The 24,087-nt window shown below is 37.5% G+C and overlaps 1 protein-coding gene across 1 annotated transcript; it reads right to left on the bottom strand.

Annotated features, from left to right (window-relative positions):
- Positions 1 to 1,445: 1,445 nt before the first annotated feature.
- Positions 1,446 to 4,989, bottom strand: LOC111990250 (4-hydroxy-3-methylbut-2-enyl diphosphate reductase, chloroplastic). The gene is made up of 11 exons (XM_065782429.1): positions 4,954 to 4,989; positions 4,545 to 4,767; positions 3,803 to 3,999; positions 3,247 to 3,426; positions 3,014 to 3,145; positions 2,814 to 2,888; positions 2,618 to 2,723; positions 2,409 to 2,503; positions 1,870 to 2,055; positions 1,652 to 1,738; positions 1,446 to 1,511 (listed from the first exon to the last, which is right to left on the bottom strand). The coding sequence occupies exons 1-11, from the start codon at positions 4,987 to 4,989 to the stop codon at positions 1,446 to 1,448; spliced, it is 1,383 nt and encodes a 460-aa protein (XP_065638501.1).
- Positions 4,990 to 24,087: the final 19,098 nt, after the last annotated feature.

The raw sequence follows: 24,087 nt of genomic DNA, 5'->3' as shown, positions 1-24,087 counted from the left end.
TATAGGATATTTGGTAACAATACTATAATAGACTAAACCCAATGGGTTGATCATAAAAAATAAAAATAAAAACCCAATGGGCTCCTCACTTAACAATTTTAGGGCCTTTCGTTCAAAAAATAGGGATCTTTGTCTTTGAAAATATTTGTCATTTATCTCTAGTGATTAATTAATAGTTTTGAACCCAAAGGGAGACAGAACCAATAAAATAATCCTCTAATTTATTTAACAATTTGATATATAAAAATATACAATATTATGGACAGACAAATGTCATCTCCATTGAAGTAACTAACAGCTTGGGAGATACAAAAAATGTTCAAAACATCTTAGACCTTTGCAACGTGAGGTGAGGGGTGTTTGCCAGCAACACATGAGTCCATAACCAGATTGTCTGGACCGAAATGAACCGAATGGGCCAAAGTGAATCGAAATAGATCAAAATGAACCAATGATTACATTAATATTATATTCCTAAAAGTCTAGGGAAACACTCTTAATGTACATTTTGCCATAAATAATACAGAAGCCAAGTAATGATTAAATTAATTTTCACGAGTACCAATGGGTAAGGAATGGAATTCAATCTTGACAAATGTATAAGTTATATCAAAATGTGCGGTAAGATAAACTCATTCCTCTATTCCTGCACGCACGTGAAAGTGCACTAACATCCCTAGAAAAATTACATCACTTTCCATTGTATGTGGGGCAAAAATTATATAGACCAAAGAAATTAAAGTCAGGACACCATTATTGACTGATTTTCAAGTATTTGATCTCTCTCTCTCTCTCTCTCTCTCTCTCTCTCTTCATTGAGATGTTTCTCGTGGACAGCTGCATCTTGGCTAGATTGCTAGAACTATCAATTGAACTAGTTTTCGTACTTTTTTTTTTTTCAAAAAGTTCAATTGATCTGAAAGCAACTTGGACATATTGTTTACACCAAGTGAAAGTAGGTAAATTGAACAGAAGTATCGAGCAGATCAAGAAGCAGACTTCACTGTCAAAACAGATGACAAATTCACCAATGCCCTACACCCCCTTTCTAGTAAACGTCTTCAAAGAATCAACTTGAAAACATAATTACCTCTAGATATCATGTGCACAAGTAATACTAGAGCCTTTTTTCACAACTTATTTTGCAAGTTGCTGAGGTGAGTATTACAAAATCATTTTTACATGGCTCACCACTGACTGACATCATGTTTATTATGCACCAATTACAACATACCACCTCAGTAGTTTCGAAAATTTTTAGGTCACTAAGCATATTAATTAAGAAATTCAAAACATGATAGCCACAATAACCATAACTTTCAACACAACATAAAAATTTGATGGTACATTGGGACTGCATAACATAGATTCTTCAATTATACTCCTGTTTAGTTGTATGGTTACACTGATGCTCTGGCAAATGTATACATCTGAAGCTAAACTAATTACACAAGTTGTAAGGCCTCTTCACGTTTGATGTCAAACACTTTGATAAGGGCATCCTCAACAACCTAGTTAAAATCCAAAAGGACATTATATTATCACTTCCATAGCCAATATCATTAAAAATTCAGCATTGCATATAATGGCTGGGAGTTACCATAGCTTATGACAAAGGATTGCCATGGTTAAAAAAAAAAAAAAAAATTACCTTATCTGGAGTAGAGGCACCAGATGTTACACCAATTGTTATGGGACCCTCTGGTAGAAAGTTTTCTTTCTCAACCAACTCCCCATGCTATTGCAAAGTCACATTGAAACAATTCAAAGACAAGCATTTAGAGAAAAGGAGGGGGGGAGAGAAAATGGGAAAAAGATTTGAAATTTAATATCAATTGAAACATTGGAACTCTATGCATTCATACTCACATTCAGCTTATATGCAATTTTGTTGCCAGGACCTATTCTCTTCTCACTGTCAATCCAGTATGAGGGGATTCCACGTTCTTCTGCAATCTCTTGTAGGTGCGAGGTGTTGCTTGAGTTCCACCCACCAATCACCAACATTAGATCTAACTTTTCCTCTACCAGCTTGTACATTGCATCTTGGCGCTCCTGACAATGAAGCAAATTACTAAATTAGTTGAAGTCCACCTGAAAAATCAGAAAGCCTGGACATAAACATATTGGATGGCAGCTGTCTCAAGGCAGATTAGCTTTTGGCTAAAATGCAAGTTGGTTACGCTACACAAGGGCATATGTGTGGGTAGATGAAGGGCTGCTAATGGGTGTTAGGAGAACATCTTCTCTCTTCCTTGATTGTATTTTAGTACAGCCAACAAGGAGGACAAGGTGAAGATGGTGATCATACGAATAAAGATTACATATTCTTAAAATTGTTGAACACAACATTTTAATATAATTTTAATGGAAAAGCAATACCATGCACCAAGAAAGGAGAAAATTACTTGAGTAGCGTCACAAATGGTATTGAAGCTTAAGAAGTGCTCATTAACATTTTCCACTCCATACTTGCGCATCATTGTCCTTTCTACTAATTTACCTGTCAAATGATTTTTTTTCCTCTTTTTTGGGTAAGTGAAAACTATATAAAAATATCACAAGTAACAACTTCTTGTAAAAATAGAAACTGAAATAGTTTAAGTGCATAACTAACCAATCTCTTCTGTTTCTCCCTTGAGCATTGTTGTCTGATTTGCAATGCCAAGCTTTACCAGGTCAATATCTGGATCAAACTCCTTTGAAACTGCATATTTAAATTTCTGCAGGCAAGCCAATGATTATCACTAAAACCTTGCATTATACCAAAAGTAGTTGACATTAAAGCTCAAATCAGAAACAGAAATCTTTACCTTTAGAAATTCCTCTTTGGTTGAGCTAGATCCATTAAGTTCACCCCCAAGAATGTAGTCACACACATACATTGCCTGCATTCATTAAAAAGTTCATAGTAAAAGCATATTTCTTGGACAAAAATGTATGTACAGTTCTACACCAAAAACAGCAAAATATAACAAAACAGAGTAAATTATTATCTGCATCTAGGACATACCTCTGTCATATTCTTGACAATAATATACTTCCCAGCAAAAGATGCAGTTGCTACTGTTTCCTCATGAGCATATTTACCATGAATGATTGAGGTGTAATCTCCTTTCTTGTGCTTCTCAACAGTATTCCAAACCTTCACATAAATTTATTAAGTATCGTCTGAATATAAAAAGGAATACTATTTTTTTTTTTTTAAGTGCATGACAAAAAAGATGCCAATATCTGCAAAGGTACCTTAGACACCCATGGGCAAGTTGTATCAACAATTTGTACTTTTTTGTCACTCAAAGTCAACATCTCATCCACTGCAGCTCCAAAAGCAGGCAAAATAACAACATCACCCTTGTCAACAACTTCAAATTGCTTCTTCCCTTCCTCAAGGGGAATATTCTGCACTTCCATCTCCTCTAAACGCTATGATAAAGATTTAAAACTTCATTAGCAAAATTAGTTAAAACCAAATATAGAACAATTATCATATAAACCAAGAAGGAACTTCTCACAACATATTAAACAATATCCAACTTAAGAAAATTCCCTGAAGTACCTAGAGAAAGGACTATTTTCTTAAAAAAGTCTCTTATTATGCAGACGGTAAAGTAGTAAACTCATGACTAACATAATTATCAGCTATATATAAAACACCAGTAGTTTCAAAAGGCATATAACCACAGTTGACTACTTCTATTTGTTTCAAAATTCAGCACCAGAAAACAGCAAAAAGAAACTAAAACTTGGCAAGTTCCTTTCAAATTCAAGCGTATGAAGGTCAAGTATAAGACTGAAAGACCTTATTAACAGTTGGGTTGTGAATAATCTCATTGGTGATCCAAATCCTCTCATCAGGAAACTGTTTCCTCGCCTCATAAGCAATCTGAACAGCCCGCTCAACACCCCAGCAAAAGCCATATGCTTCCGCCAATTTCACAGTAACATTTCCCCATTTATACTCATATCCATTCTCCTTCAAAGTCTTTATGATGTCACCTGAAATTTCTCACACAAAAATATTAGCACACAAACCAAAACTCCCCAATCAAAGCACCAAAAAAGTAACATAAGGAAAATGCTAAAGTCACTACTATGATCAGTGCCACAATAAATATTACTTTTTTTTTATCTAAAAGTTAGGAAATCATAAATTCACAGCAACATTTCTCAATGAATGAAATCATAAATTCCCTCCTTAAAGCTCATGATTATATAAAATTTAAGCACAAAGTGATAGCAATTAAAAATTTATTCAAACTTCAATTCAAACCCATGTAGATTTTATAGCTATCAATGAAATTCGCGCTTATTATAACGAAATTTAAGCTCCATATGGATAAAAATTCGCGCTTAAAATAACTAACTTTCTTTCTGAATCATTTTCACTAATAAGAAACACAACTCAACAAAATTAAATAAAAAGTTTCCATTTTTAGAAATTTCTTGATTGTTTTCTCGGGAACCAAACGGAGGCCAAAATTAGAAATTTAGCTCAATTTGATATGAACTTTAGACTGAGAGAGAGAGAGAATGAGACTCACTGGTGTATTCGCGGTTCATGAGCTCGAGAGTCTCTTCCTTGTGACCGAACCCTTTCCGATTATAGTTCTTGCTCCTCGTCAAGTTCTTCCTGAACACCTTCGCGTCGAAATCGGAGTCCACGGCCACCGACGCCGACAAGGACGAAGAAGAATCATCGGCGGTGCACTTAACGGAGAGCGGCTTTCTACAGCGGAGAGCCGCGGGTCCGGCGAAACTTTCCGGCTAGAAGATGTCTGTGCGATTAGGAATTCGACACAGTTGCAGAGAAATCGCCATGGTAGAGAGAGAGAGAGAGAGAGAAAGAGAGAGAGAGGAGAGTCCGCACGATAGCAGAGTGATTGATTTTAGGTACGCATTTTTGTTTTATATTTATTCACAGCCACAACTCTCTCAAAGTACCAATCAAACTCGTTCGTGTTTCATGGCATTTTCAAAATATTTCATGGTGTTTTTTACATGCGTTTTTGTGTGTTTCGTTTTTTTCGTGTTTTCTGTGTGTTTTGGCTTTTTGTGGGGTTTATGATTCCTAATCAATCGATCACAGCATTTGGGCATTTGGTGAAATTACAATTGTTTTTTTGAGAATCAAAACTATGAAATTTCATTAAGGTAGGCTCTCAAGATCAGCCAAAAATACAAATTCAAGGTCTGGTGGTACTTCTTCCATACAGACAGACAAACTAGGAGGTATAATTGCTCTCCTTGCTAAAGAATGTGCTAACTGATTACAGTGTCTCCTAACAAAAGATATATTAGCTTTAGAGAAGTGAGACAACAAGAAAAGAATATCAACTGCAATGTTTCCGTAGTGGGTCAGCTTGCTGCCTCCATTCATCAGGTTCTTTATAAGGAGTTCAGAGTCACCTTCAAGAGTTATAGTGTTAAAGCCAACTTCCAAAGCAAATTCCAAAGCTCTTCTAGCCGCCAGCGCTTCCACCTCAATGACAGATGTTGGTAGAGGTATTTGTTGAGTCAGGGATGCCATAATCAGCCCAGCATCATTTCGGATTACCACACCAATCCCAGCACTATCATTGTCTGCAAATGTCGCACCGTCAAAATTTATCTTGAACCCGTTAGCTTCAGGTGTTGTCCAATGAGTTGTTGATCGTCCATGGGGATGCCAAGGCCGCTCGTTGATAGTTTCAGGCCCCATCAAGCGTTCCTGGACAAACTCCAACACTTTGTCAAGTGGTAAGGCAGATTTGCCGAGGTGTAGGTTGTTGCGCCTATTCCATAAAGTCCAAATTACTGCAGCAAACAGCTCGGGCTCTTTGTTTCCTGCAAAAATGAAATCAAACACGTCAAAAAAGGAGGAGCACGCTAAGAGCGTGCCATGGTTCCACTCCAGCCGTGTGCTCCACAATGGCTTCAGGTCTGGGCAGTGCAACAAAGCATGCACGGCATCTTCTTGGTGCATTTTACACCTGTCACTGGTGCCTGTGGTAGTGATTTTACGGCGGACCAGATTCACTTTAGTGGGTAGAGAGTTTTTGCAAGCTCTCCAGGCCAGATGTTTCACTTTGTTTGGAACATTGAGACCCCAAATCTTCTTCCACAATAGCTTCAAGGCTTCATTCTCAGATGGACCAGGTTGCTTCCCAAGATGTTCCTCATGCAGAAACTTGTACCCGGATTTAACAGAGTAAATACCATCTGGGTTGAAGGGCCAAATCAGAACATCCTTTTGAATCGTCCTACATAGGGGGATATTTTTTATGATACTCACTTCAAAAGGGTAGAAGCTTCTTTCTAAGACATCTTCCCTCCAATTTTTCTGCTCGTGGTCAATCAAATCACTGACAAAGGTAATGGTGCTGTCTTCAATTTGTGGTGACAACAGCTTCGGGTTTGCTTTGATTGGCAGCCAATTATCCCCCCAGATATGGACCGAGTTCCCTGAACCAATTCTCCCCCCACTCCCCCGTTTAATTACATCTCTTCCCTGCATAATACTCCGCCATGCATAAGAAGCATTTACAGGTATTTTGGCCTCCATCACCGATGTATTGGGAAAGAATTTGGCTTTAAAAACACGGTAGAATAAGGAGTTTGTGTCATGAAGCAACCTCAATGTGTGTTTCGCCAAAAGTGCATCATTAAAAAGGGAGAGATTTTTAAAACCCATACCTTCTTGGGATTTAGGCTTACACAAGTCCTGCCACTTAATCCAATGAATTTTCCTATTATTCTGCCCAATTAATGACTTTCAAGTTTGGCAAGAAGACAAAGAAGATGAAGTATTCAAAGTATTTGTTCTCTTGGCATGGGAGATTTCAGATTTCAAAGATGAACTAGAGGACGAGTTTGTTTCAAGTGGAGGGGTCTGATGTAGGACACAATTTACTATCTAATTATTGTAATTTATTATTTTTGGTATTTTTATGTATAAAAAAAAACATTATTTTAGGTTTAGGTGATTTATTTCCTTGTTTTTAGGTGCATTTAATGCTTTTTAGGTCAAATTTGGTTCCTGTTATGGTTAGGTATCAATTAGGAGTTATTTTAGATTATATTTTCTTGTCTGTCAAGTTTTAAGGAGCCCTTAAAAAGCCTTTAAGTCTGTAAACGTTTTTCATAGTTTATTATCAATAAAAATTTAGACGTGTGTCTATTGTGTTCTCTGGTGAATTCCAAACCTATCACCTTGTGGATTCAAGGAACCCCTCGTGGATTCAAGGTTTACTACGAGAATGTGAGAGACCGCGCCCCTGACCCGTTTTTAATGAATGATAGGCCAAACCCACGTGAATGGGTGGAGTCGTGTTATTGCCTCTCAAAATGGAGGTTCGACTAGTTATATTTTCCCCTTTAGATTTAGGGGTTTTACAATGGAGTCGCCACTTATTTAATTATTGGAAAAATAAGAAAACCATAATTGAAAATTTTCTCATTTTATTAATTTGAAATTGAATTTACATTGAACATAGGAAATTACATGGCTTTGGTCCTAGATACAATCTAAGATAAAGTACATGGCTTTGTTTCCTAGTTACAATCTAGAAATTGAAAATTACATGGACAAGAATTTGATTTACTAACCCTTGATCTAAGTTCGGAGGCTATGTTACAAGGTGGGAAGGTATTAGGCACTCACCTTGCCCGGTGAAACCAGTCCTCTAGACTATAGTGGCCAACAATCATATCACATCATTCAATACGTCAATCAATTTACATGTTGAATTTAATGTGTGTGCATGTGATAAACCCTAATTCAATTTATTAAACATTGCATTTGGATTGAAAAATAAAATTCTAGTGAATGTGTGTGGATGGTGATAACCTAAATTCAAGGATTTGAAAGAATTATGAAACAAACATGTTTTTCATATTTTTGATGTAAATTTAAGATCAAAGCTAGTGATATGCATGAACATGTGATGAACAACCAAGAGTATGTAAAGAACACATAAAAACATTCAAACATATTCAAGAGGATTCAAATAATTACTATCATACTTTAATCTTAAATTCTCATCATGGTAACACAAAAAAAACAAGTTAGGGAAAGAGATTATACCTTCATGCAAGATTTATACGGTGGAGGAGGAGATTCTTGGTGGAGGTCCTAAGGGTGGAGGAAAAAAGAAGAACTAGGAGAGGGAGAGTGAGTCTCACTCAATACCTTGAGTCTCAGAAAAACCAAGATATGACAAGACCACTCTACTTCACTAGAACTCAAGAGAGGAAAAGAGAGGAGATTTTTTGGTCTTGGAATAAAAGAGGGGGAGGGTTTATATAGTAGTCGTGAAGGGAATATGAATGGAATGCCATTTAATGAGGGTTGACAAGGATTATGAACCAAGACCTCATTTTAGCCTTGGGGAAAATCTGGTGCATTAAATGGAGAGATTGGTGAGAGTGGGGAGCAAGCCAAAATTCAGTTTTCCCGTAGCTGCTGTAACAGCTTGTAGAGCCAACTTTGAAAAATCATATCTGATCCAATTCTGATCGGAATTGTCTCATTCTTGTGCTCAAATTGAAGCCCCAGATGTCTAGTTTCTGGAAAAATTAACCTCATTCACAGATTCAAAATATTCTGAGAGATATTGATGAAATAGTGAGCAGAGGTCATTTGTTAGAAAATGGTTTCAGCACAATTAACATTTAATAGGTCCCAAATTAGCTCCCAATTAACATTAAATGGCTCCAATCACTCCCATTTCAGAATTAATTGGTTCCAAATTTACTCTAATTAAAAGATAATTACACAAATTACTCATTGAATAATTAATGTTTAACTATCTAATTAATTAGGTGTATGCAACCTCACTATAAAATGTAGTCCTAACCAATCAAATTATGACACATATTGATCTCAAATTGATCACTCCTATAACCAATTGAAATCAATTTTTCATAATCATATATAGTCGGACTCAATTTGTTATAGTACATCTTAGCCATTAAAAATTGATTTGATGATAACTTTCAATCTGGTGGTCCGATTAGGGCTTATGACTAGTCGATTTGATTGTTACAACATCAAGATCATTTTGGTGAAATGAATCCAAGGATCTAATGGCTAGAATCAAGATGCATATTTCCAAGGCAAAATTACCCTTTTACCCTCCATGCGTCGTTAAATACGGGTTGCAAAATGGGGTGTCAACACAGAAACTAACAGTTTAGTTTCTGTTTCATCAAGAGAGCATCGTGTGTGCTTCTCTTCAGGCTTTTGCGATATCAGTTGGTATCAGAGCCTTGACTTACCCTGGTCTGATTGCTAACTGGCGAGACGATAACCATCACCACAACAACGACGAATAACTTAGCGAGTATTACGTGACGTACAACAAGCACTCACAAATATCTATGCTAGGATGGCGCCGTTGAAGAATGGAACCAATAGGGATAACTGCAACGGAGACATAACTCACGGGCAACCTACTGGTAAGTAAATTTCATATAGACCTTATAAGAAAATTGCAAGTTTTAATGGTTATTTTTTAAAAGAAGATTTTCTTGATTGGTTACTTGATCTAGAGGATTTATTTGACTATGAGAATATTTGTTATGAGAGAAAAGTTGGACTTGCTTTGTATAAACTTAGTAAGTATGCCTTATGTTGGTGGGAACGAGTACAATCTGATAGAATTCGACAAGGTAAAGACAAAATTCAATCGTGGCCAAGGATGAAAAAGATGCTTGCTATCAAATTTTATCCTTTGGATTGTGAAGAAATCTTGTCGTATACAATACAAGATTATTATTGGCCAAGAAGTTCATAATTGAATTATTTTGAAGAGCCAAATATTCCACCGTTAAAGGAAAAATTACATGTTAAAGAAAATATCGTTCTTGAAGAATATGGAAAAGTCAAAGAAGAAAATATATAGATTTCTGAGGAAATTAATGAAGACCTTGTTATAGGAGAAGAACCTGAAATCAGGATTGTGGAGGAGATTAATTAAGACCCCATTATAGAGAAAGATCTTGAGGTTGAGATAGTAGAGACCATTAAAGAAAAAATTATAGAGGAAGTTGTCAACAATCTCGATGAAATCAAGTTAGATGATTGCAATATTCAAACTCCTATTATTTTATTGGCAGACACTGAAACAAAGTTTACTGATTTTATTGGGGTGGAAAGATTGGATTTGATCATTGACTCTTATTTGGTGAATATTGTCAATTACATGAAGATCAAGGGAGAAAAAGTTCAAGTTGCCCAATTAATGACTTTCAAGTTTGGCAAGAAGACAAAGAAGATGAAGTATTCAAAGTATTTGTTCTCTTGGCATGGGAGATTTCAGATTTCAAAGATGAACTCGAGGACGAGTTTGTTTCAAGTGGAGGGGTCTGATGTAGGACACAATTTACTATCTAATTATTGTAATTTATTATTTTTGGTATTTTTATGTATAAAAAAAAAACATTATTTTAGGTTTAGGTGATTTATTTCCTTGTTTTTAGGTGCATTTAATGCTTTTTGAGTCAAATTTGGTTCCTGTTATGGTTAGGTATCAATTAGGAGTTATTTTAGATTATATTTTCTTGTCTGTCAAGTTTTAAGGAGCCCTTAAAAAAGCCTTTAAGTCTGTAAACATTTTTCATAGTTTATTATCAATAAAAATTTAGACGTGTGTCTATTGTGTTCTCTGGTGGATTCCAAACCTATCACCTTGTGGATTCAAGGAACCCCTCGTGAATTCGAGGTTTACTACCAGAAACTAACAGTTTAGTTTCTGTTTCATCAAGAGAGTATCATGTGTGCTTCTCTTCAGGCTTCCGCAACATCACATATCATTATTTCAATCTAATGGCACAGTGTTGAAGGAAGCTTAAAGCAAGCCATGGTATAGGTGGGGAGGGCTTGTGCCACGGCCTTAATGAGGATCTCTCTACCTGCTTGGTTGAGGAGTTTTGCTTCCCAGCCCTGAATCTTTTTCCAAACCCTCTGTTTGATGTACGTGAAGCTTTCCTTTTTATTACGCCCAACAAGAGAAGGGAGGCCTAGGTATTTATCATACTATTGGACCACCAGAACCCCAAGCATCTCCTTTATAGCCAGTTGAGTTTCTTCAGAAGTTGATTTACTAAAGAAAAGGGTTGTCTTTGCTCTATTTATTTGCTGCCCTGTTGCCTATATTTGGCCAATACATTGAGCAAACTTTGGCATTCCTCTATCTTGGCCCTACAAAAGACTAGGCTATCATCTGCAAAAATGAGGTGCGTTAATTTAGGCCCATTTTAACAAAGTGAGACCCCTCTAATATCTCTATTATTGGCTGCACTTCTAATCAACCCATGTAAACTCTCGGTACACATGAGGAAAAGGTAGGGAGACAATGGATCGCCTTACCTTAAACCTCTAGTTGGAGTGATGTGACCATGGGACTCCCCATTAATCAAGACTGAATAAGAGGCTGTGGTGATGCAAGCCATTATAAGCTTCACCCATCTTTCATGGAAACCCAACTGCACCAAAACTTTCTCCATATATGCCCACTCCACCCTATCGTAAGCCTTACTCAGGTCAAGCTTCAAAGCCATAAAACCTGACTTACCCTTAGTATGATTCCTCATGTAGTGCAAATTTTCAAAGGCCACAAGAATATTATCTGATATCAGTCGTTCAGACAAAAAAGCACTTTGGTGCTCTGAGATAAGTTGAGGCAAAACATCTTGCAAACGGTTGGTTAGAACTTTAGCAAAAATTGTATATAACACGTTACTTAAACTTATGGGTCTAAATTCTAACACATATTTTAGGTCCTTTACTTTTGGGATCAAAGTAATAAAAGAATGACCAAGTGCAGGAGGTAAAACACCCGAATTTAGCTAGTGTAGGATGGAATGTGACACATCAAACCAAGCAAAGACCAATAACTTTGATAAAATAAAGAGGGCATACCGTCCAGACCTTGTGCTTTCAAAGGGGCCATTTGTTTCAAGGCAACTTCCACTTCTTCTATTATGAAATCTGCCACAAGCTTTTCATTCATTTCATTTGTCACCACTTGAGGAATTAAGTCTACCACCTCTTCAAAATTGCTGGGATTTGCCAAAGTGAAAAGACTTTGGTAAAAATCCACAATAGTGTCATTTACTTGAGCTTGCCGAGTGCACCATCTGCCTGTAGCATCATACAATTGTGTAATATAATTTCTTCCTCTCCGCTATGATGCTTTGCTATGGAAAAATCTAGTATTTCGGTCTCCATCCTTGAGCCACATAACCTTAGATCTTTGTCTCCACATTTTGGCTTCTTTATCAAGTAGTACATTCACCTCACCCTTCAACCATTTCATACGTCTAGAGTCTCCAGTCCAAACAATATCTATTCTACCTTCTTCAATTGCTTCTTTTTCTTCTCTAATTCTTTCCGGACACTGCCAAAACTCTTTCTACTCCAACGGGTCAGCTCCTGCCCACATCTATCAATTTTTTTTTAAACCCTTGTATCCTATGGTTCAAAGGAGTTCTCACTCCAAACAGCCTCAATGGTCTCACTACAACCCTTACCACTCATCCACATTTGTTTGAAGCAGAAAGGTTTTTGGAAGCTACAATCCATACCTTCAGGTGAAATACATAGCGCCTTATGATTAGAGCGGTTCCATCTAAGTGCAACACTTTCGTACTTGGGAATATTGAGAACCATTCATTGGTGGCCATGGCACAGTCAAGCCTCTCCCAAATTGTGAACTCAGCAAAGTGTTTGTGCCATGTAAAGGGAAAGCCAATAAATCCTAAGTCCATGAAACTACATTTGTCAAAAGCATCTCGAAACAATTGCATTTGATGGTGAGGTCGAGGTTGACCTCCCTATTTTTCAGACTATCTCGTAATCTCATTAAAGTCTTCGGCGCACAACCATGGGGCTGCCCCCCTAGTTTTCAGATTTCTCAACTTTGTCCAAGACTCATGTCTCTTCTGCGTATTAGGTTCCCTATAGAAACCTATAAACCGCCACTCCTTCTCAGTGTTTTTATTGATTGTGGTGTCAATGTGATTCTTGGAGTAAGTCTCAATCTCCAAGGGAAAACCTTCTTTCCAAAAAATTGCTAAACCCCTACCTTTATTAATCCGAGGAACTTCAAATAAATTTTTGAATTGAATCCTTCATTGAACTTGTTCTAGCCTAGCTTTATCTGTCCATGTTTCGGCTAAAAACACGACAGAGGGATCTTTTGCCCACATCCAATCTACAAGCTGATCTTCTGTACGACAGTTCCATACTAAGAGACTCATTGCTTCTAGCAGGCTGGACACCAGCCTCTGCCAATATCTGTATTTGTTCTTCATCAACCTGTGAAACCACAGATCTTTTTTTTGGTAACTTAGATTGGTGTAAGTTATCAGGTAGAGCCCTTTTTGTGCCACATGCAGCAACCTGGCACGGTTTCTGTTCCACTTCAGCCCTGAGAATACGTTTCCAAGTAGGTCTGCTTGTAGTATTGGATGAGGGTGGGGTCAGGTTGGGAATATCTAATGAAGGTGGGGTCGGGTTGGGATCAGCTGATGTGGTTAAAGTTATTGGGGTGGACGGTTTTGAATTATGATGTGGAATATAAGGCTTGGGAATATCTGATGGGGGTGGGGTTAGGTTGGGAACATCTGGTGTGGTTAAAGTGTTTGGGTTGGTCTGGTTAAAGGTATGATGTGGCTTATGGGGTTTGGGAATAGTTAGCGCACGTGTATCAGTTGAAGGGGGTTTTGGGATTGTCTATAACATTTTTGGTGTCAGTGTTTAAAGATGGTAAGCCAAATTTCCTGAGCTCACGGTCTATTTCCTTAATGGCTTTCTCAACTGAATTTTCAGATATTAAAGAAGGCACTAAACATGGGTTTAAATGAGGATGGTCAACGTTATGTTTACCCGGAAGGAAAGTATCTTCAATGTTTGTAACGAATGTAGGGTTACCATGATTGGCGCTTTCCATATTGGGCTTAGACGTGTTTAAAGGTTCTCTGGCCGCCGCCGTCCATGGCTCACCGGCTTTCCTCTGTTTAGATATTGCGGCTTTCTTCTTAGCATAGAACCCCGGGACAGACACCACCATTTTGCAATTCCCAATCATTGGCAATGCCCTTATCCATGGTCCAAATTCCCTGTCTGATCCTTCCAGTATACCTTCACTGTCAATCCATCGCTCACAATCTCTATCACTATGAGTGAGGCAACCACACCAATAGCAAATGTTAGGGAGTCTAACAGGCCACAATCTGAATGACCCCTTGTGATTAAACCAATTAATTAATTAGCTAAGTTATTAATTAATCAATTTATCATGCAATTGTATGGAAGCACAAACAAATTACCAAATAACTAAATATGCAGCGAAAAATAAATGACACGGTGATTTGTTTACGAATGGGGAAAAACCTCGCGGCAAAAACCCCACCGAGTTATATTCAGGTCACCACTCCCGAAACTCCACTATTATCAAATCAAGCGGTTACAAGTAAAGGAATCTCAAGTACCTTACCAACCTACAGTTGAACCCTTACCCCAATACCCAATTGGACTTTATCTGTAGCGACAGTTCCCACCTTTGATGCACGGCTCCCAAGTACGTGACTAACCAATGCGCGGATCCCAGTACGCGACTTCAGAACACCAACTTAAGGAAGAAAGGTTGGCTGCAAAGTTTTTCAGTTTATCCTACACGATGAAGATCAGGAAGATGCTTGGTCACAAAACTCTATAGTGCAAATACACAGCAACTTCTTCAGAGAAGATGAACTAGGTCAAGAACTTCGTCTTTTGATCACAATTTGCTTGAATAGAGATTGCTCAATGAATTTGCAACTTGTGTCACACTTGACGGCTCTTAAAACAATCCTTTTATATGTTTAGGGTTTGGAGAAAAGAATGCCCAAAAACATATTTACGGATTCCAAGAAAATCAGATCAGAAAATCTGAATTTCTAAATCTCAACAAATAGCAGGTGTCGAGGTAGCTATCGAGCAGGTGTCGAGCTTTAATGAAATTATACTTCAACTTGCTTTTTTCTTGGACAGACTTGATGACTTCAACACTTAACCTTGAAACCTTGTTTCTTGAAGTATTAAAAACATGTAGAACTACCCAATTACAAGTAAAATACGTTTTGTCAAAGGATTAGCCAATTTACATAAATAAGTGACATATGTTCTTAATAAGTAAAAACACATATGTCCTAACAATCTCCCCCTTTGACAATCTGTGACAAAACCACAACAAGCAAATGAACATATGAGAGAAGTCATAAATCACTAAACTCATATTCACTTGTTGAATACAATAAAATCTATTCTAACACAAACTCTTGAAAAACTTTGCAAGAAGAGAGTTTATGGCAAGTAGACTTTGACAACCTGTATTTCTAAAACACTTTAAACAAAACTCGTCAAGGCATTTTGTATGAAACATAAATAATAGATTGCATACAAATATAAAAAACATGTGTATAAAGGTAGAGAAGAAAAAACATATGAAGAGAGAGGTGACAGAAACATACATCTACATATATAAAGAAGTATAAGTACAATGTATGAAAAAAATGGTCAAAAGACCTCATATACAAGATCAATGTATCTATAAAGAATAGAAAAGAAAAGATACATAAAAACCTCACTACATCCCTCAAGAATATCAACACTCCCCCTATCAAAATGTCTTATACTAACTCTCCCCCTAAGATGACTACTCTCATAACCCTAAAACTACTCCTCCTTTTTGTCACGAGTGACAAATGGTAGAGTGTCATGTAGACATCTCATCAGCAGAGCTAGCATCTCCATCATCATCATCATCATCATCCTCATCATCCTCAGAATCTGAAGTTACTGGAGTAGGCGGTGAAGAAGTAGCCTCTGAAGCAAAACCACCCATGGTCACTTGTCGTCGTGCAATACGACCAACACGAACATTCACCTGATACAACTCAGCAGAGAGTGTATCAAGGCGAGTGTCTATGCGCTGTAGCTGCGCTATAATGTCTCCTAGAGATACACCGCTCGTAGAGGAAGAAGGAGCGGATGTAGATGGAGCGGATGTAGATGGAGCTGATCTGGATGGAGCAGATCTAGACGGAGTCGAACGGGAGGGAGGAGTGGAATCCGTCTATCACGACCTAAACTGAGCCTCACTACGTTTTACGATAGCAGCATCTATGACAGATATGTGTGTGAAGTGGTCGGACACAGGAAAGGGAACGGAAAAATGGTGTAAGATCCTCGTGATAGCGGAAGAAAAGATGAGCTTATCACGAGACGCCGAATCAAGATGAACATCTATGATGGAAAGAATAAAGTGAGAGGGAAAATCTATAGTGAGATGCTCAAGAAGAGATAACAAAAATCGAGCACGAGACTCTGTGATAGAGTTGTAGTAAGAGAAAGGATGGAGTACAAATGTTATCACTATGTTTAGAAATCTAGGACGTTTAGCAAAAGGCCTACATGATGTGTACTGATACTCACCCCAATCAGCAGGACGCTAACAAAAGGCAGAGATAAGCACATCTTTGGACACAGTCCTCAGACGCTCACAAGAAGGATAGTCAGGAAACTCTATCCTAGGAACCCTAAGCATATCCGCAACTAGCTGTGCGGTGTGACAGGAATGCGCGTACCTCAAACACGAGTGAAAAAGAAAGGTACTGAACGATCTATCCCGTGCATGTTGGAGTAAAACTCCTGAATCAGCACAAGGGGACAAGTGACCGAGATGTCACACAGTGACCCTCATCCCCTACTGTGAATGACAGAGGGAAGGTCAGTGTCGACGAAGTCCGCCAGAATGACTTGGCGTTCCGAATGAACACCTCGTCGAGAAAAGTTCTTTGTAAATGCCTTGTGGGCATCTCCATCATGGAACCGAAGGTTAAGAGGAGCAGAGTCAGAAGAAGAGGAAGCTCCAAAACACAGAGGGTTCCGAGCAGGAGTGGATTTACGTTTAGATGCCATAGACACTACTAACGTAAAAGAAGGAGAAAGAGATAGAGAGGGAGACAATCAGAAAAGTCCCAACACAGTTCAAAATAGAGAAAATATGATGAACAAAAAGAACGTATGCATAGGAATGCATGAGCATGTGACATGCAAAGCAAAAGACATCATGGGCTCAACCCAATCCAATCCTACCCGCACACAGCATAAAGCACACGTCTAAATGCATGTAAATGTGATTCTAATGCACATGGAATGAAATGTATGTCAATTTGAAAGCATTTAAATGAAAACCCAACCAAAAATTTCAATAAAAACTCATCAATTTTGAAAAACCCCCCAAAAATTTCAAAAAATCCCAAAACTAGGTTTCAAAACATGCAATGCATGAAAAAGGAAGGGAAAAATGCACTTACCAAGTGATTAAGACCAAGGGAAGGCAGAAAAACAAGAGGGTTTGAAGATTTAAGTGAGAAAAGGGTGTTTGGGAGGTGAATAGCCACGGACAGATCGAGAGAGATCGAGGGAATGAAGTCTGAATCGCGAAAATCCCTTAAATAGACACCTTAGTAAATCTCGATAGCTGAGGTGTCGAGAGGTATCGAGAAAGCTATCGAGGAGGCATCAAGAGAAATGGCCTTCGACAGATGGAGGTGTCGAGAGGTATCGAGGTGCAAGATCAAATTTCAAAGATTAGAAGCTCGATCGATCGACAAGGTGTCGAGGAGGTATCGAAGGGACAAAAAATTTCTCGATCGATACATCAGGTGTCGAAGAGGTGTCGAGATTGCGATAAGAAAAAGGCTTAAAAAGCTCTACAGATGACCAGGTATCGAAGAGGTGTCGAGCAAGCAGTTGAAAGCAGTTTCTTAAGAAGAGAAAAACACAGACATAAATGCAATCCAACATACACCTCAACCAATGATCCATTCAACATATAAAACGCTCAAAATCATCTCTCAACAAGAATTTAAGCACATGGATCCTCAAAAACACACACACACACACTAAACAAGTCTAACCAATTTTATTTTTTAAAAACAAGTTAAGACAGTTTAGTGAGCATACATTAGCACATGTAAAACCTTTGTGATGACCAAATCACATTGTACCTGCACATGTATCAAAAGTAGTAAAGAATATTGCGTGTTGTGTGTGAAAAACATCGCAAGATTGCATATGTGTATACATGTTATGACGATTTGAGATATGAGAAAATAACTTTAACTCACACACAATCATAACTGTTTGATGGGGACTATCACCTTCGAGGTACATCCTATAACTCCACATCTCCTAGAATACACGCTTGCAACTATATTTAAAGCATTTTTGATCTTTTTGCTTTTTATTTTCTTTGCATATTTTCTTTTATTTTAGCATACCATACTTAGACATATAAAAGAGAGAAAAGAAATACCCAAGATGTTAAGCATTTGACATCGCACTTTTGCTATGCCGAAACATACTTATGTCTTTGACACTGCACTTTTGCTATGCCGAAGCATACAGGTGTTATTTATGATTAGCGAGCAACAGTGGTGAGATGGTTATTTATACCTTTCTCTTAGGATTTTCTAGTCCTACCTGTCAAAAAGAGTGATATGAGTGTTAAACTTTAAGAGATAACTTAATCTTACTCATCACAAACAAGAGCCACAAAGCTCACTTGCTTAGTTGTGCATAGAGATACTCATCTAAGTTACAAGAGATACAAAGTTTAGAAACTATGTTTCAATGGCCATCCAAGGTACACAAGTACCAAAGTACACAAAACACACACTGTTTTTGTATTTTTCTGATTTTTCAATTTTTTTTATTAAAAATAAATAAACAAAACTGGAAGTAAACATACAAAACATGTTAAACAAAGTAAAGCATAAAACTAGACTGACTCAACAAAAAAAAATGCAAAGCACAGAAGTAATGCAACAAAAAAAACAAAAAAAAAAAAAAAGGGAAGAGAAAGTGATGAAATCACTTAGAGTCCTTTTTCTTTCACACCTTGGAAGAACCTTTCTTTTGATTGAATCCTTGAACCGGTGGTAAGGGGGAAGAATTAAAACCATTCAAGTTAGAAAGAAACAAGAGGGCTTTTAGAATATCTCCAAGAGGAGCAAGAGATGATTGAAGCTGATTTTGGCTTCCAGATGCTATCATGCCATTGCTCTGTTGAGTGGCTAGCCACTTATAACAATTTGGTCGAGTATGACCGGCAGCTCCACAATGATGACAAAGATGCTGCTTCTTTTGTTTAGGCTTTTAAGAGTTAGCCTTCTTAGCCCTAGGATTTTTAGCATCTTTCTTATCTTGTTTAGGGGGTGCTCCTAAATTAGATTTACCCTTGTCTAAATTCTCACTAACTAATTCAATTTTGACATCAGTGTTCTCAATTTCAGTGTTATTAGCAGGAGAAACAAAAACAGTATTGCTAGTAGAAGCAGTATTAGAGAAAAAAAGACCATACCCCAAGCCAGTTCGATCTAAAGCAGATTTCTGATTGCCAAGCATCTCATCAAGCTTTGCACTTGAAGTCCTTTCCAATTGAGCTCTAACTTAAAACAGCTCAGTTTCAAGCTTCTTGGTCTCCTCAGTCAAAAAGTTGTTCTTAAACCTCAATGCTCCAATAGTTTGATTCACCTCATCAACCTTTGTGGACAACTCTTCATGATCAAGTTCCACATTACTGAGCTTCTTGGTGACCAGCCTATATAATTTCTCATGCTTCTCAGAGAGCTTGTAAAGCTTCTCATAGGCTGAGTGGATATCATCTTGATCATCCATCTTCTCAAATTTGGACTCCACCAATTCTTCCTCTTCATCCACTTCTTCAACAATCCCTTCAGTAGGATTGACTATGGCAGTGAAGGCATTTAAGATTCCGTCATCCTCATTGTCGGAATCATCTTCAGGCTCAGTGTCACTCAAGGTTGTAGCAAGTGCCTTACTCTTCCCAATGCTCTTGAGATATGTTGGGTATTCATGCTTCATGTGACCGAATCCATGACATCCGAAGCACTTTGGTCCAGCCAGAACAGTGTACTGACCACCATCCTTAGTGTCCTTCTTCCCTTTGTCTTGATTCTTAAACTGAGAAGAACTGGATTGTCTGCAGTCCTTGTCGAAGTTCCTCCCATTGGCATTCTTCATAAACTTCTTAAACTGCTTTGTAATGTAGGACTTCATCTTAGAATCTTCATCATCGGAAGACTCATTTGTATCACTGCTCTTTGCCTTCAAGGCTATGCTCTTGCCTTTACTAGTTTTGCCAATCCTAGATAGTCTTAGCTCGTAAATCTGCAAGTTTCCAACCAGCTCAGTCAAAGGAATTTTGTCAAGGTCCTTGGATTCTTCAATTGCCGTAATCTTGGCATGGAATCTCTCAGGTAGAGATCTGAGCACCTTCTTTACAACCTTGGGTTCAGGGATGGTTTCCCCAAGATTGAAGGCTAAGTTCACTATATCCTTTAGCTTGGCATAGAACTCATCAAAAGACTCATCCTCCTCCATCTTAATTTCTTCAAAGCTTGTAGTGAGCCTCTGAAGCTTTGAATCTTTGACAGCCTTTGTTCCTTCATAGGTTGTCTGGAGGATGATCCAAGCCTCTTTAGTAGTTTCAGTTGAGGATATCTTCTTAAACTCCTCATTGGTGACTGCGCTAAATAGGGCATTAACACTCTGCTGTTGAAGTTAGCCACCTTGATCTTTGCGTCATCCCAATCGGCCGAATCTTCTTTTAGCTTGGTCCAGCCAATCTCTATAGCCTGCCACACCTTCTCATCTAAAGACTGCAAAAAAGCTCTCATGCGTACTTTCCAGTATGCATAGTTAGTGCCATCAAATAAATGAGGTATAATTAATGACTGTCCTCTATCCATGACAAGCAGGTCAATGGATCAACACAGCAAAGATTAAACCTAATCAGAGTGTGCCTGCTCTGATACTACTTGACAGGCCACAATCTGAATGACCCCTTGTGATTAAATCAGTTAATTAATTAGCCAAGTTATTAATTAATCAATTTACCATGCAATTGCGTGGAAGCACAAACAAATTACCAAATAACTAAATATGCAGCGAAAAATAAATGACACGGTGATTTGTTTACGAATGGGGAAAAATCTCGCGGCAAAAACCCTACCGGGCTATTTTCAAGTCACCACTCCCGAAACTCCACTATTATCAAATCAAGCAGTTACAGGTAAAGGAATCCTAAGTACCTTACCAACCTACAGTTGAACCCTTACCCCAATACCCAATTGGACTTGATTTGTAGCGACAGTTCCCACCTTTAATGTACGGCTCCCAAGTACGTGACTAACCAATACACGGATCCCAGTACGCGACTTCAGAACACCAACTTAAGGAAGAAAGGCTGGCTGCAAAGTTCTTCAGTTCATCCTATACGATAAAGATCAGGAAGATGCTTGGTCACAAAACCCTATGGTGCAAATACACAGCAACTTCTTCAGAGAAGATGAACTAGGTCAAGAACTTCGTCTTTTGATCACAAATTGCTTGAACTGAGATTGCTCAATGAATTTGCAACTTGTGTCACACTTGATGGCTCTTAAAACAATCCTTTTATATGTTTAGGGTTTGGAGAAAAGAAGGCCCAAAAACATATTCACGGATCCCAAGAAAATCAGATCAGAAAATCTGAATTTTTAAATCTTGACAGATAGCAGGTGTCGAGGTAGCTATTGAGCAAGTGTCGAGCTTTAATGAAATTGCGCTTCAGCTTGCTTTTTCTTGGACAGACTTGATGACTTCAACACTCGACCTTGAAACCTTGTTTCTTGAAGTATTAAAAACACATAGAACTACCCAATTACAAGTAGAGTGCGTTTTGTCAAAGGATTAGCCAATTTACATAAATAAGTGACATATATTCTTAACAAGTGAAAACACATATGTCCTAACAGAGTCATTCGTATCGAAAAGAGACCCACAGCTCTTTATCATCATCCAAAGTTATCACCCTTCCCCGGCACAAAGGTTGTGATATATCCACCAAAATTTTGACTCGCATGAAACCACCGCACTCCTCTGTTTTCGAGTTCGAATGATATATCTACAATATTTTCATAATAAATTATAGAGAATAAGTTGTTATAAGTTCAAAGCAAACTAAATTATTATTTTTTACCAATAATAGTCAATAACAATTTGTCACTTAAAACTTGTTATATAAATGTTATAAGGTTTGTTGTGGAAATGTTATAATTATAGCATTTCTCCTGCACAGTAGGGCATGTTTTTTTCATGATTATTTGTCTAGACTTTTTGCCAAGATTATTACAAATGTGAGGGTTTTGTTTTTAGTAGAAGGACAAAAGAAGATTTTTGTGGCAAAATATTGTTTATAGGTTTTTTTGTTTATGACTTATGTCTAATACTGAAGTTATTTGGTGGAACTTATGAAAGAGAAATAATTCGGTAAAAATATTGTTGGATTAAAGATTTTTTTTTTTATATGAACTTAAAGAGGAAGAAAAAAGGTTTTTGTGTAGACTCATCGAAGTCACATTTCGTGACGGTGAAAATAATTCGATTAAGGAGTGATTAAGCATAAGAAAAAATTTGACACTATAATTCAACATTTTGAATGCACTGAAAGGAGAGATTGTCGTTACATTACAAGTCAACTGTAGGTTGGTATTAACTATTGGGATTCCTTTTACTTATAACCGCTTGTTTTGATAATAATGGATTCTCGGGAGTGATGACCTTAAATTCACCCGATGAGGTTTTACTTCGGTGGTTTTCCCCATTCGTAAACAAATCTCCTATGTCAAATTTATTTTTCGTTGTATTTAACTTAGTTGGTGATTTGTTTGTGCTACCACGCTTATTGCATGTAATTTAATCTAATTAATTCACTTGGATAATTAATTGATTAATTTATCAAAATGAATCAATACATTCTTGGCCTATCATAAAGGACGAGCCTACATTCATGGGATCTTGGTCAGCTCTACACCACTATATAAGCACCAAGCCTCCTCTTCTCAAAGGTACATGAAATTTTCTAGCTCTCATACCTATAGGGTTATAGGAGCGATTTTTCTATCATTGATTTAAACTTCGGTGGGTTATTGGCTGGCATCCCCTCAGTGCTCTCCGTAGGTTTTTCACCTTTCTTGTTCTTCAGGTACCTTCAACCATTGCACGTGTGGACAATCAACTCACTAACAATTTTGTGCATCATCAGTTTCCATCATATGGTCAGTGCGGCAAATTATATTGACCCAAGAACTAAAAGTCAGCTCAGGACATAACAATTGACCTATTTTCAACAACTCTACTGTACTATAAATTTGAGTTTTCTCCTCTGTGTGTTAAGATGTTTCTCAAGGACTGCCACTGTAACTATCATGGCTAGAACTATGAACTGAAATAGCTTTTTGCACTACTTATTTATGAAAGTTCTAATTCCGTTCTTATTTTTCTTCTCCGAATACAAAAATGATGTAGCTCAGTTATCAATCCAAATTGATAATCTTCTTGGAATCATACAATGTAATTAACTGCTTGGTACACAAATTATTGAACCAGGAGCTGATAGAATGAGGCCTTGTGAGTTACAAATTACAACTGCACATTTTCATGTTTGGTTCACATATTCTAAAATGATAGACATTGAAATACAGAGCAACAAAAGAAAAAAGATTGTTAATTGAAAAGATAAAGAACAAAAAGGACTAAGAAAATAGTGCAATAATAGCTATCCATAAAAATAGCATTATGGCAGAGTAACTTGACTGATTCCACCAGTAAACTAAAATTTTATTCTAAACTCTTGCGATATCCCGATGATGTACCAATAATAATTAGTTTTGAGTACAATCACAAGCAGAATTCACTGTCAAAATAGATGACAAATTTGCCGAATGCCTTGCATTTCAGTACATGATATCTTTAAAGGATCATTTTGAAGACAAAACTAACAGCTAGATATTATGTTCAATGTTCATTATTTCAATACCAAAGGCTGTCATGTCAGTAAACTTAAATTTAGAATACCAATTTAGAAATTTGTACGAGAGGAGATTGTTGAGCGTACATAAGTAAATGGAAGTTCCGCCAAGAGTATTGTAGCATAGTAATACTCACTCATAGAGAGAATCTGGATTCAAATACCCCCCATACCCACCTCC

This window comes from Quercus suber, unplaced genomic scaffold (assembly GCF_002906115.3).
Source record: "Quercus suber isolate HL8 unplaced genomic scaffold, Cork oak 2.0 scaffold_16, whole genome shotgun sequence".
Taxonomy (NCBI): Eukaryota; Viridiplantae; Streptophyta; class Magnoliopsida; order Fagales; family Fagaceae; genus Quercus; species Quercus suber.
Note: the sequence above shows the minus strand (reverse complement) of the source record. Positions and strands in the feature narration are given on the sequence as shown.